The 14,511-nt window shown below is 46.3% G+C and overlaps 1 protein-coding gene across 1 annotated transcript; it reads left to right on the top strand.

Annotated features, from left to right (window-relative positions):
- Positions 1-288: 288 nt before the first annotated feature.
- Positions 289-13,982, top strand: LOC107125031 (oocyte zinc finger protein XlCOF6-like). The gene is made up of 7 exons (XM_015428506.1): positions 289-389; positions 1,670-1,740; positions 1,949-2,075; positions 4,756-4,881; positions 5,373-5,827; positions 5,996-7,205; positions 13,909-13,982. The coding sequence occupies exons 1-7, from the start codon at positions 293-295 to the stop codon at positions 13,980-13,982; spliced, it is 2,160 nt and encodes a 719-aa protein (XP_015283992.1). The 5' UTR covers positions 289-292.
- Positions 13,983-14,511: the final 529 nt, after the last annotated feature.

The following is a 14,511-nucleotide window of genomic DNA, read 5'->3' as shown; positions in this document are numbered from 1 at the left end:
GACTGCTTTTCTGTGTCTTGGAATAGTTCTATTGATATCCCATCTACCCCTGGTGATCTGTTTCTCCCCACTGCTCTCAGTGCAGTTTTCCCTTTACTTTCTAAAACTGTTAGTTCTTCTTCAAAAGATTCTTCTGGAAAGGAATCAGCCATCCTTTCATCTCCTTAGTATAATTCCTCAGTGTACTGTTCCCATCTTTTCCTAGATATTTCTACCTCTAGGTATTTCACTAGATATTTCCATTCCTCCCCTTACCTGGCTGTTGTTTCAGATGTGGGGACGATCTGTGAAGATGGAAGCGAAGTTCTCTGAGGCAGAAGGAGCTCCGTCAGAGGAAAGTCAGAGGGCGCAGTGTGCCCAGGAGGATGCCCGAGATGCCCTGTCATGTGGTAAGGGTGCCTCCTGCCTAGATGGGATCAAGTTGTTGGGCAGAAGGTTCAGGACAGGAGAAAAGGGGAATACTTTTGCAGAGCACATAGAATGGGTTTTTGGGATACAGAGTGCCATAGGATGTCGTGATGGCCACTTTAGGGAAGTAAGATTCATGGAGGGCAATTCCATTCTTATTTACATCAATTAAAATGTGGATCTCTTCCTTTCCTTCCATTAGAAGGTCTCAAGGTGGCTCAGAAAAAGGAAAGAAAGGGAAGTTTGGGTGCAGCTGTTAGCCAAGGTGAATAAATGGAATGTCCACATTCCCCAGACCTGGTAGGCCGAGGCTAGCCCAGTCTCCTTGGATCTCAGAAGTTAAGCAGGGTCAGCCCTGGTTGGTTCTCGCACGGGAGACCACCAAAGAAGTCCAGGGTTGCTATGCAGAGGCAGGCAATGGCAGACCACCTCTGAAGGTCTCTTGCCTTGAATAACGTTTGGTTTCTCCATAAGTCAGCAGTGACTTCACAGCAGTTTACAACCAACCCACCCCTTGCCATATTCTGGGTCAGCAGACCTCTGAAACGACATTGTTAGGGGGCAATAGCATGCATTCTGTGCCCCTGCTTAAAGGCTTTCCAGGGACATTTGGGAGGCCACAGTGAGAAAGAGGATACAGGAATACAGATGCCAGACCATGGTCTGGCACCCCCATGAGGTTGGAGGGTGGAGCTTGGGTTGGTTGTGATGTCATGTCAATGTCTCATCTCACCGAATACCTGAATGTGAAGTCAGAGCATCAGCAGGCATCCTGGAAACCCATTGGTGGTACCCTAAAGTTTCCAGAGCCTTGGCTGATGCACTAAAAAAAGAATCTGAGTTTTGAGCTGGATGTGATGGTGATGTGTCATGCAAGATAATTTCCGGTCCCCTCTTTTTCTCCTGCCAGTCCAGACTCCAGGATGGGTGGGAGGCCCCAGCAGGTGGGAGAATGGCAGGCCTGGGCTTTTGGCCTGTTCCAGCTGTGGTGCTGCAGCCTTTGGAGCTCCAGGGTGCACAGGGCACATTTCAAGTCTCACAGAAGGGTTGGCAGCATTTATGCTGAGGCTCATGGTTACCTGCTGCTTCTCTTCCACCTCTCTTGACACCTCACTAAAAGTCTTTACAAATTTTCTTGAGTGTAAAGAAGAAACGGTTTCACAGCCCTGGGAACAGGGATGGGTGAAGCAGAATTCAAAGAAGCAAACAAAATAGGAACTTGAAGTTAACATTTCTCCTTCCAATTTTGTCTCCCTTGCAGGCAGTGAAGAGAGGTTGTCAACCTGTCGTCTTTTCAGGGAAGTGGAACCGGCTGCTCCATCTCTGGTCCAGGTACGGGGAAAGATAGGGGATAGTCAGGTCCCCACTTCTTTCTCAAGGAAGCTTTGGATCCTGCTGACTGAGGAGAGACAGGCTCTGAGCCCCACTCTCTTTACGCATCCCAAGCTCTACATACGGCACCCTCCCAGAATGCCCTCTGTTGAGAGTGCAGTCTCTACCTGGACTGATCTCTGACGAGGGAATCTGCTTTTCCTTTCAGCCTCCCTTTTCCTTTGAGGAGGTGGCCGTGTATTTCACTGAGGCCGAGTGGGCCTTGCTGGCTCCTGGCCAAAGAGCCCTCTACAGGGACGTCATGCTGGAGAATTACAGGAGCGTGGCCTCTCTGGGTAAGGACCTTTCATAGGTGCCAAAGATGCAAATTGCTGCCATTGGGACGATGTATGAATCAAAATATTGAAAAGCTACATCTGGTTGTGAGGACTGCCTGGAAACCTTCTCCCCCCCACCCCGGGGGCCACAAGGAGGTAACACAGGTCCTCAGTTGAAGCACAGTTTGTTTGAGCCACAACAAGATAAAGAAAGCACTGTAGACACCTTCTGTCTCCTCCAAGAGGGAAGCGACCAACTCCTTCCCAAAGGCTAAGTCCCTTTCAGCCCCGTGAGTCAGGAAACCATCTGCCAAAGAAAAGCACAACGACATAGAAAAGCCAGGAATACCTGTCCACTCAGTGTGCCCCGATGCCCAAGTTTCTCCAATGCCGGCCCCATCTCCCCCTGTCCCCAGGGAAGAAGGTTGACGAGGACAAACCTCTGCTGCTCTAAGAGTCTGCCAAACTAACTTCTCCACATTTACCTTCCATCACCCTGGTCATGCTGAACACCTGGATAACTGCATGCTTGCTGAGTGTTCACTGTGTCTTTTTTTGTTGTCTTTAAAGCAGTTTTATCGAAGAAAGAATTTTGTAATATAACATCACCACCAAAATAATTAATAATATATATTAAAGAAAAACTTCACACGCATGCTTTATCTTCATAACTTCTTCTTCCTCTTCTTTCTTCTCCCAGAAATATTACAAAATAATGTTGATAAGATTTTCAAACACTCTCAGCTCATTATAATAAACTTACAATATATTATCAAGTTAATCTTGAACTAAAGTATAATTAAACACAGTCCTCGGAGGCCTCAGGAGTCAGGAGGGAAGAAAAAAATCCTCCTTCCGGGGACCGATTGGTCCTGGGGGGGAATATACCCAGACGTTTGCCACAGTCCCACCACTCGTTAGCATATGGCAGAGATTATTATATATTACCCAATTACTAAATTATTAAACTGAGTCCAAGCTCTCTTCAAAATCGTCATGGTCTTCAAGAGTACAGACCCGAGTCGTTTTAGCTGACGGGAGAGGAGAGCTTTCTTTCCTTTTGCCAGCTCTGTTTTCTTGGGATTCAGAAGGGGAAGGATTTAAGGTGGCCAGCATTAGTTCACCTGAGACAGTCTCATAAGCAGAATAAGAAGTTGTACCCTGTTGAACACATTACTTGCCCGTATGGAGCCATCGGTATTTTATTCCTAATTCCCGCCGTTTAGCCGTGGGGCTTTTAAGATCTCTTCTTGTCTTTAAAAATTCAGGAGGGAGATCTGGAAAAACCTGAATCTTCACTCCCTGAAAGTCAAGACCTCCCCTCGCTCTGGCTTCAGAAAGAATTCTCTGTCGTGTTCGAAAGTCCTTAAATTTTGCTGGTGTATAATGAGGAAGTAGATTCTTCACATGCCTTACCGATGCGATAAACTCTCTGTAGCAGGGGGCGTAACACCGGCTTCCAGGTTTAAAGTGCCCGCTAACCAATTTGCTAAAAATATATTCAGCTGTGTTCCTGCTTCAACGTTTGCTTTGAACCCCCTGAACTTTAGGGAAAGTTCACGACTGCGATAATCCAGAGATAAAACACGTTCCTGTGCCCAAGCATCTGAGGTTCTCACAGGTACTTGACTTTCAAGCTCCGTAACTTTCTGGAGAGATTTCTCTGCCTTCTGCTTTGTCTGTTTCTGAAGCTGTTCTAACTCGTCCATGTGTTGAAATGCTGGTTTCAGCATTTCTGTAATATCATCTCTCAGTTCCTGACGTCGTTTAGTTAGTGCCTGCATCAGAAAGTTTGCAGTGTGGGGGCTCTCTTCAGCCATTTGTTCGCCCCTCCCAGCATTGCAGATGAACTGGAAGGTGCATCTGTAGCTGAAAAAAACTCTGCTAAATGCAGCCCACTTTCTTGTTTGTGTTTCCCCTTCTTTCCACCTACAGGCGCCATCGTTCAAAATGAGTTTTTTTGCATTGGAAAGGTTAAAAATATTCAAATTTGAGCAATCAGGCAGCAAGCACTGGGTACTAGCTGCTGACCCGGAAGTTAGTCACAGCCACTCCCCCCCTTCACTGTGTCTTTCAGGTATTTCGGGAGGATGGAACAGGACAGACTCTTCTGGGGTCTTATCTGGACTTTTTGACACTGCGTGTTCCTCTGGGACGGGCTTCCAGAGGGCCTTAGTCTACTGTAACAAGTTAATGACCCCCCCCCACAAACGGCACCTTTTCCAAAAACCATGAGGGCCCCCTTTGAACTGTGGGTTCACTCACGTGGTGGAGCCCTTCACTCCCCCCCCCCCCCCCGGAAAACATGGATTTTGAGGAGGTTGAAAAGCAGCTCCTGTCTCTGTTGACAACTGGAAGGAAACTCTCAGTGCATTTGCAGGACTGGATATCTTGATAACCTCTTGTATTTAATCGTCAGGTTCAGAGAAAAGTCAAAAAGCACGGCAAGTGAAATTGGAATGGGGGGAACAATATTTTGCCACTTTACCCTTTAAAATACATATGGGAAATTTGGGGAGGGGAAGGATAGACGGACTATAAATACAGCTGTACAGGGGGGACTGGCAGGGAAAAGGTGTGACCAGCATCTCAGGGAGGAAAGATGATCTGATAACAAAAATGCTCTCCCATTCCTGAGCACTGCCTGACTGGTGCCTTGGCTTCTTGCCTGGGTGATGATTGAAACTCTTTCTTCCAGCAGCAGATGTAGAAGAGACTGCTGGAGAATTCCAAGGGTTCTCTTTGGAAAAAGTCAAGAATGAAGATGCCAAAAGACACTTCGGAGATGGAGATGGACCCCAGAGACAGCAGGGAAGCCAAGCAGGTAAGAGGAGGGATAAGCCCATTCCTTACTGAGGAGGGGGTTTCGGTGAAATTCCAGTCCAAGAAGAAGAGTCAATCAAAAAGAGCAGGGACAAAGGCCTCCATCCTAACCAGAGAATCCACTCCGGGGGGAAAGGAAGTGTGGCCTTGACAAAGACCTTTAGTCAGAGAACGAACAGAACATCATTTAGCAGACACAAATTCCCTTCGGAGAGAAACCGTGTAATTGCTTGCAATGCAGAAAGAGCTTCAGCCAAAATAGAGCCCTTACTTCACATCAAAAAAGTCACACCGTTGGGGAACCATATAAATGATTAGAGTGTAAACCAAGTATCTCTCATGCAGGAGGATGTACTTTTAAAGTGAATGTTATTGTAGACTTCAGCATACAGCGGGAAGAAGCCGTTGGAATATTTGGAGTGCGGATGAAAAATCAGGTGCAGATCAGACTTCTATATGTGGGTTTTAACAGGTTCTCTTTCTTGATTCCAGCTGGGGATGATGAGAGGAATGAGGAGGATGAGGAACTGCATCCTCTATCGCCAGGTGAAGTCAAGAATGAAGACTTGAGAGGAAACTTCAGAAACCAAGTTGGACCTAAGAGGCAGAAAAGAAGCCACATCATCCAGAAGAGGGGTAAACCCATTCCTTGCCAAGGGAGGGATTTCCAAGACATAATTCACATGGTGAAGGAAACATACAACTGTTTGGCGTGTGGAGTGAACTTCTTACATCAGTCCCAGTATAATGTCCATTTACAAAAGCACAGTAGAAAGAAGATACATCAGTGGCTGGCGTGTGGAAATACTATGATTCGCAGAGCAGAGCTCCTTAGACTTCAAAGAACACATAGAGGAGAGAAACCTTATAGCTGCTCAGACTGTGGCAAGAGATTCTCAGAGAAATCAGAACTTGTTCAACACCAAAGGTTTCATTCAGGAGAGAAGGTATTTATTTGCTCAGAGCCTGGAAAGACGTTCTCTGTGGGTACCAAGTGTAATATATGTTTTCCAAATCTCAGTATAATGAATGCATGTAAATGCTTTTGGTGTGGAAACTTCTTCAAATACAGATCACAGCTCCTTGTGCACCAAAGAATCCACAGAGGGGAGAAGCCTTTTGAATGCTCACAGTGTATAAAGAGTTTCAGTAACAGTAGCACTCTTCAAAAGCATCTAAGAACTCACACAGGGGAGAAGCCTTTCGAATGCTCAGAGTGTGGGAAGAGATTCAGTCAGAGTAGCAATCTTCACAATCATCTAAGAACCCACACAGGGGAGAAACCTTTTGAATGCTCAGAATGTCGGAAGAGATTCAGTGAGAGTAGCACTCTTCAAAAACACCTAAGAACCCACACAGGGGAGAAGCCTTTTGAATGCTTAGAGTGTCGGAAGAGATTCAGTCACAGTAGCAATCTTCAAACTCATTTAAGAACCCACACAGGGGAGAAACCTTTTGAATGCTCACAGTGTGGAAAGAGATTCAGTGAGCATAGCACTCTTCAAAAACATCTAAGAACCCATACAAGGGAGAAGCCTTTCGAATGCTTAGAGTGTGGGAAGAGATTCAGTCATAGTAGCACTCTTCAAAAACATCTAAGAAACCACACAGGGGAGAAACCTTTTGAATGCTCAGAGTGTCGGAAAAGATTCAGTGACAGTAGCACTCTTCAAAACCATTCAAGAACCCACACAGGGGTGAAACCTTTTCAATGCTCAGAGTGTGGGAAGAGATTTAGTGACAGTAGCAATTTTCAAAAACATCTAAGAACCCACACAGGGATTAAGCCTTTTGAATGCTCAGAGTGTGGGAAGAGATTCAGTGGCCCTAGTGGTCTTCAAAAACATCGAAGAACCCACACCGGGGAGAAGCCTTTTGAGTGCTCAGTGTGTGCGAAGAGGTTCAGTCAAGGTTGCACTCTTCGAAGACATCTAAGAATCCACACAGGGGAGAAGCCTTTTAAATGCTCACAGTGTGGGAAGAGATTCAGTGACAGTAGCAGTCTTCAAACTCATCTTAGAACCCACACAGGGGAGAAACCTTTTGAATGCTCAGAGTGTGGACAGAGATTCAGTCATAGGAGTACTCTTCAAAATCATCTAAGAATCCATTCAGGGGATAAGCCTTTTGAATGTTCAGAGTGTGGGAAGAAATTCCGTCGCAGCTGCCATCTTCAAAATCATCTACGAACCCACACAGGGGATAAGCCTTTTGAATGTTCAGAGTGTGGGAAGAAATTCCGTCGCAGCTGCCATCTTCAAAATCATCTACGAACCCACACAGGGGAGAAACCTTTTGAATGCTCAACGTGTGGGAGGAAATTCAGTCAGAGTGGCTTGCTTCAAGAGCATCAAAGAACCCACATCATGTAACTGCTTAGCTATGAGTTGTCAAACTCCTTTCTTAGGAGGGTTGGATCTGACATAAATGCCATTTTGTTGGTCCGGGCCATGTGTGCCATAAAATGTAATACTTACCAGATACCAGCGATATAAACTTCAGAAAGCATACAGGAAACCCAATTAACAGTATTATTTTTAATCTGTTGTCGAAGGCTTTTACGGCCGGAGTTCTGAATCATTGCATCAAAATCCGGAGTCAGTGTCTTTGCTGTAGTAATCTTGAGTATTCTGTTTAGGTGTATAGCTGCAAGTTGAGAACAAACTTTTGATTTATAGATATTTATTACAGAAAAGAACTGTTCGCAGACATACATGGCCCCAAACATAGACAGATTATTAGAAGCAAAAGACTTAAGGTGAGGGTAATTTGGACTGCTCCCCCACCTACCTGCGATTTGTGGCATCCAATCACTGGTAGGTGGGGAGAAGAAAGAAAAGGGGCTGTTCAGCAAGGAAGATGATGAAGGGAATCCTGAGGGTGGGTGAAATTGTCATAGCATGTCAGAGACTTTTTCCCATGGGACACCGGTTTTAAGAAGAAACATAAGTTGCCCTTTAAAATAATGGGTATGGAGTTTATCTGTACCCCCTGTAACTCCCCAACAGGATCTCCAAGTGGCTTTAGATGTTTTATAAGGTTGAGAGAATGCAGTGGGCCCAAAGTCACAAGCATGTTTTCCGGCCGAATGGCATTTGAACTTGGGTCTCCCAGATCCTAGCCAAATGCTTAACTGGTACACCATACTGGCTGTCATTCTTGTGTGACAAATGGGGTCGCCCTGAGCCCACTTGCAGGGTAGGGCGGGGTATAAATTTAATAAATAAATAAATAAGAATGACTCCAGAGACAGTCTGTACCCAGTTGAGAAAAGGTTCAGGTCCATCATTGATACTGAAAAAAAGAAGCTCCAAATAAACACTGTTCGTTCTGAAGGCTTCCATCAAACCGAGAGGAGAGGCAAACAGCTCAGGCTGGCCTCCAAAAAACCATGCTTTTGTTGAGTTCTTCATGGAGGTGGCAATAGCAAGCTTTGCCTCTGCCTGAAGCAGCCCCTGTGCTGAAGCAGACCAGGGATTAGTGCTGGGGGACTGCAGCAAGGTGGTGGAACCAAGGCAGCTGGATCACTGGGTTGGTCTTGATGGGTCTCAGCTTAGGTATAGAAATTTAGCATAGTAAGGGTTTATCAAGACACATAGGGTCCCATATAAGGAAGGATCAATATAATCAAAGGAATATATCGGGAAGCTTTGTGTTCTTAGTCAGTTCAAGGCAAGAAGGCAGGCTTAATAGTTGATTCATTAAAGCCATTATCTTTATGGCTAGCCGGTCTGAAAATAAGGTAGAGTTTCAACAATTCTCCTTCACATTAATAGGAATGCTGCTTACTGCGGCAAAAATTCTTATAGCCAGATCCTGGAAAGAAAAAGCAATTCCTACGGTAGCACAATGGGTTCACAAAATCTGGGATTTGTTTATGTTACACGTTTTTTCAGTTTATAAAGATTCTAATCATAATGAACAACTTTTTTACAATCCGTAAAGTATTTGGTTCCCTTTAGTAGAAAAGATAGATTTAGAATGTTTTGAATGGGAGGCTATTAAGGCTGCCAAATATAAGCTCCTCCTATTTTGTTGAGGCTACAAAAGGATTTTGCTTAATAGACTGTATTTTCACAGAAGTTAATGATTGTCAGTTTATCAGAATTGTTTATATATTTTAATAGTATTGTAAATGATATAGTTGCTGTGCCCCTTTTCCTCTTGTTTTAACATATATTATGTCATCGCTGCTGCTATTTTAAAGTGTAACAATATTTAATTAAATAATAATAATAACAATAACAACAACAACAACAACAATTCTCCTTCACTAGTTTTCCATTCGCGGGAGGAGGAGCCTCTTCTTTCCTGGGCCTCCTATCAGTGGAGCGAATGGAAAACTAGTGAGTGTTGGAAGAATTGTTGAAATACTATTTCAGTGAGTATGTATGTGCTGACAACTGGGGATATAGTTAATATGTTGTAATATAGTAAATATGACATGGAAATATCCTTTTCAGTTCACAGCTAAAGAGTACCAGCTATCTGAAGAAGCGTAACGCGAACGTGGCAGTGAAGCCAGCCGTGTAATAGCTGTACTCACATATGACGTGGAACTATTGCACTCCTGAAGTTTTTTATACAAAGGAATTGTGGACTCTAATTGTATTCTCTCTTTGTATCAAGTACTTTTTGTTCCTAGCTCTGTAAAATACACACACACACACACACACATTTATATATAGGTTCTTTAACAAAGATTTCAAAATGTTTGAATTGTTTCATACAATATAATTTTTCTGCTTATGTTCGTAAATCATTCATGGAGTGTCTTTATATTTATACAACCACATCCTTTGGGGAGCTGGCTTGGGTTGGATATTTGACATTTTGGCAAGGTCGTCTCTGCCTGCTTGGCTCTGCTCTGCGTGGCTCCTCAATCAGCTTCCCAAGCTCCCGAGGGGTGTTTCAGCTCCTGCAGGCTTCTTAATGGGTGGACTGGAGTGAGTCTCTGGCGGCCTCGGGCTCTCCTGCGGGGTCAGGCAGTGCAGCCTTCCAAGTTGGTCGCTTCCACCGCAGCCAAAGGCTGCCTTGTAGTAGAGCGCAAAGAAGCACAATCGTCTGCCACAGCCAGGTGGCTGGTTCTCTAAGCATTGTAGGTTGGAGGTGAGGTTTTTGTGTGTGTGTGTGTGTGTGTGTTTTTGCCATTAAGTGTGGTTAATTAGTTGAGGTTATTAAAAACAAACAAATGAAAAACTCTTTGAATAAGTTAAGTAACACTTTTATTGTAGTTATAGGAAGCTTAATTACAGTTTGGCCAGTGTGTTAGGAAGCAGCCCTGAGTTTAGTAGTAGACTCGAGTTGACTGCTTAGTGGTGTCCAGTTTGGATCGATAACATCTAGTGGGGGAGGCCATGCTAGGGCTGGGGTGGAGAAGGTATGGCAGTGGGACAAGGTGGTGGAAGGGGAAGGTGACGGAGACATGGGGAGGCTTCGTCTCCTTCCTACCTTTGTCCCATCTCATGAGATACCAGGTGTGGGGCTAGGAAAAAACACCCGTCTCGACACTAGTATTGTGCAATGCAAAGTCAATCAATAATAAGCCCTCTGTCCTTCAGAACTACCTGTTGGAGCAAAATGTAGACCTGGCATGCGTGACCAAGACCTGGGTGAGAGATGGCAAGACTGTAGCTTTGACCCAACTTACTCTCACGCGTTTCTCAGTCTTTTACCAATCCCGGAATAATTGGGGGGGAGGTGTCACACTACTTTTTTGGGAGGCTTATTCTTTCCGAGTACTCCCCGTGCGAAAAATTGCCAGCGTTGAATGTGTTGGCCTAATGTGGGAAGCCGAGGAGTATTTGGCTATCTGGCTGGTGTACCAGCCGCCTAACACACCAGCAGATACCTTGCCAGGCCTATTGGAGGCTGTGTCGGGCTGGGCATTGGAGTATCCCAGGCTTATGGTCCTGAGGGATTTCAATGTCCATGCTGTCGATCCGGCTTCCTTTCGGGCCAGGGCCCTGGTGTCATCCACAGTGGCACTAGAACTCCCAGTTTGTATCGACTCCCACCCATCAAGCAGGCCACATGCTGGACCTTATTTTTGGCGTGGGGATAGATGTGGATCTGGCAGTACCATGGTCAGACCAATTCACCCTGAGGGCTTGTCTGAGTAGGTTAAACCCTCCTTGTTTAGGTGGCAAGCGGATTTATGCTCGCCCGTGGAGTCAAATGGACCTCATTAGGTTCCAGGAAGCTCTGTGGGATCCGATGCCCACTGGAGATTCGTTAAATGAGCTTGTGGAGGATTGGCATAGCCAACTCTCAGAAACCATGGACGAGATCGCTCCCTGGCGCCCTCTCCACCCTCATGCCAAACTAGTTCTGTAGTATACCCCGGAGCTGTGGAGGATGAAACGAGAGCTGAGATGGCTCGAGCAAGTGGGGCAGCGTACTTGTGACAGAGCTTCAAGAACATCCTATAGGGCATTTGTGAAAGCCTGTGAGATGGCAGTGAAGACTGCTAAGAAAACTTTCTATGTGGCCTCCATTCCATCTGCTAGCTTTCGCCCAGCCTGATTAAGGATTCAATCTTTGACTTCATTGCCTCAGGGCAAACTAAATAAGGAATTAGCTATAAGCCAAGGGTGACCAAAGTGCGGCTTGGGAGCTGCATGGGGCTCCCTCCTGCCATCTATTTGCCTTGTTTCTAGTTCTTGTTTTCTCTCTCTCGTTTCTTTCCACCACTTTCATTCTTATAACCTTCCTTCCATCCTCCCTCCCCATCTATTTGTTTTCTGTTTCTTTTTCTATCTCTCTCTTCCTTCCTCCCCCCTCCCTCATCTATTTGCTTTCTTTGTTTCTCTTTCCTCCTCCTTTCATCTCGCCCCATCTATTTGCTTTCTTTCCACTTTTCTTTCTTCTTCTTCCTCCCTCCCTATTTTCTCTCTCTCTCTCTCTCCACCGCTTTCATTTTTTTCTTTTCACTGCTCTTTCTTAGACAAATAAATATCATTATCAATATCTGTTTTTACCCCTTTTGTTTTTATTTTAGGCTGTCTCATTTAATGTTAACAAAAAGCAAATATCCATATTTTTCAGTTGAAACACGTGTGCAAAATTTGTTCATGTCTTGCGATTCTCAGACATCTGACGTTGTCTGAGCACTCACTGGAGAAGACCCTGATGCTGGGAAAGATTGAAGGTCAAAGAAGATGGGGATGGCAAAGGATGAGATGGTTAGACTGTGTCACTGATGCAACGAACATGAAACTGAGCAAACTTCAGAGGACGGCGGAAGACAGGAGGGCCTGGCGTGATCTGGTCCATGGGGTCACAAAGAGTCGGACTCGACTGTGCGACTGAACAACAACAAAAGGAAGAGTACAGATATCAAGGTCTGAACCTCTGAATGCCCAACAGACTCTTCGAGTATTACAATGGGTGACATAGGATTTTATACTCAGTATGACACACACTGCGGTGGCTCAGTGGTTAAGATGTTGAACTGCAGACCAGAAGGTCAGTAATTTGGCTGTTCAAGACCCGAGTGCTGCATGACAGAGTGAGCTCCCATCTCTGGTCCCAGCTCTTGCCAACCTACCAGTTCGAAAGCAAGAAATTGCAAGTAGATAAATAGGTACCACTTTGGTGGTAACAGCGTTCCATGTGCCTCTGCGTCTAGTCATGCCGGCCACATGACCATGGCGATGTCTTCGGACAGCGCTGGCTCTTCAGCTTCGAAACAGATGAGCACCACAACCCTAGAGTCGGATTCAACTGGCTTTCGAGCAAGGGAAACCCTATGACACACACAAATAAAACAAGATTATTGGTTCCATCAAACATCAGCACTCTGACCTAACAGGTCTCTGATTGGCGGAAAACCTTTTGGGCTGGGCTTTCCCAAGTAAAGTTTTTTCTTTTAGCTAAACAATAAGCACTTCTTTCTCTCAACCTATGAAGCTCCAAAAGTATCCGCATAGGTACAGGGTGCTATTGTTCTCTATTCAGCTAGGCTAACTGATATCAGAAATACGTTCTGGTTATAGCTAAGATGCAAGGCCATGAGGCCTGTATGTGGGTTAGGCTTCAGCAAAATAATGGTATGTTAGCTGCTTTTTATTCTCCCAACGTGCATTTTTTTAAAGCAGTGGCCATTGATGAACCGAAGTTAATATCTGAACATATGCACGTTTATAGTTGATTCATGTTTGTGTGGTTGGAATCATAAATGGCACTTAGTATATAGGTAAAGGTTTCCCTTGCTCGAAAGCCAGTCGAATCCAACTCTAGGGATGCGGTGTTCATCTCCGTTTCCAAGCCCAAGAGCCAGCACTGTCCAAACACGCTTTCGTGGTGATGTGGCCGGCATGATTAGACGCCGAGGCGCATGGAACGCTGTTACCTTCCCACCGAAGCGGTACCTATTTATCCACTTGCAATTTCTTGCTTTCCAACTGCTAGGTTGGCAGGAGCTGGGACCAGAGACAGGCGCTCACTCCATCATGCGACACTCTGGTCTCGAACTGCGGAACTACCAATCTTCCGGTCTGCAGTTCAGCGTCTTAACCACTTGAGCCACTGCAGCCCCAGCACTTAGTATATATGTATATCTATATATCAGGGCAGTGCTAAGTATACCTACTAAGTTAACCTGTCAGTCAGTGGCAGAGTACAAAATGTATAGCAGTGTGTCATAAACTCTGCCTAAAGGTAAAGGTTCCCTTGCTCGAAAGTCCATGGCCATTCCTGGCTCCCATGACTTCCAATGGGCCTTCAAGCGGCCATTCCTGGCTCCCATGACTTCCAATGGGCCTTCAAGCCTCTCTCAGTGTTTCCAAAGAGCAATCCTGTCCTTTCTTTTAGTATATCCCAAGAAGGGGGGGCTTTCCTTAGGACCCCCGAAAGCCGCTTTCCTGGGAGGAAGCCGGACCCGCTCAAGAGCCCCCACCCACCCCCAGGGGGAGGGTCCCGATCAGACCTGCTTCGGATGGCTCGGCCCGAGCCACTGCCCCCTGTATATATCCAATATAGGGGGCAGTGCCCGAGCTCCCTCCGGGTGGCTTCCCCCTTTTTTCAGCTCAACCCCCCGGTTTTCTGAGCGAGCCGAACAGCCTGGAGGTTCCCCGGGGGGCGCAGCCCTGTGCGGAGTGACTCCCGAGGAATCCCACTGAGCTGCGTTACGGGGCGCCTCCGAGGGCAGCCGGGCCCAAGTCCAGCCCAGCGGGAGGGGGCGGGGAGAGGTCTGGGCGCCGCTCTCGGCGGGGAGGGCGGGAGGAGGAGCCCCTTCTCTCCTGGGCCTGCAGCTCTGAAAGGGTTAAGGCAGCCGAGCTCTTGGCTAGAGAGGCCGAGAAAGGGGTGGGGGGGTAGAGGCCGCTTCCGCCTGGGAGGAGGACAACAGGGAGGGCTTCCGGGGGTGCAACAGCCGAGAAAGGTCTTTGCAGCGCCGCCAGATCCTGAGAAGGTTTCCTTTTGAGTAAGTCCCCTCGGAGGACGGACATTCCTCTGTCGTGGGGTGGGGTGGGGGGTTTCCAGTAGTTTTTAAAAGGTGATCTTCTGACGGGTGTTTTCCTTTGTTAGCCCTGTTGGGGGCCCCCGGCAGGGTCTGAAAGGCGGGATCGGAATTCTGGAGATCGGAATAAACCTTCCTGGGGCGGGGGGGTCGGCGGGCGGCCCAGGAAGA

Source organism: Gekko japonicus, unplaced genomic scaffold (genome assembly GCF_001447785.1).
Source record: "Gekko japonicus isolate JY-2015 unplaced genomic scaffold, Gekko_japonicus_V1.1 scaffold6197, whole genome shotgun sequence".
In the NCBI taxonomy this organism is placed as follows: domain Eukaryota; kingdom Metazoa; phylum Chordata; class Lepidosauria; order Squamata; family Gekkonidae; genus Gekko; species Gekko japonicus.
Note: the sequence above shows the minus strand (reverse complement) of the source record. Positions and strands in the feature narration are given on the sequence as shown.

Excerpts from the sequence above, each read along its gene's own strand:
- LOC107125031 (XM_015428506.1), top strand. The coding sequence starts at position 293 with ATGGAAGCGAAGTTCTCTGAGGCAGAAGGAGCTCCGTCAGAGGAAAGT. Across the intron at positions 390-1,669 it reads CCGAGATGCCCTGTCATGTG|GCAGTGAAGAGAGGTTGTCA; the intron begins GTAAGGGTGCCT and ends TCTCCCTTGCAG. Across the intron at positions 7,206-13,908 it reads AACGTGTGGGAGGAAATTCA|CTCAACCCCCCGGTTTTCTG; the intron begins GTCAGAGTGGCT and ends CCCTTTTTTCAG.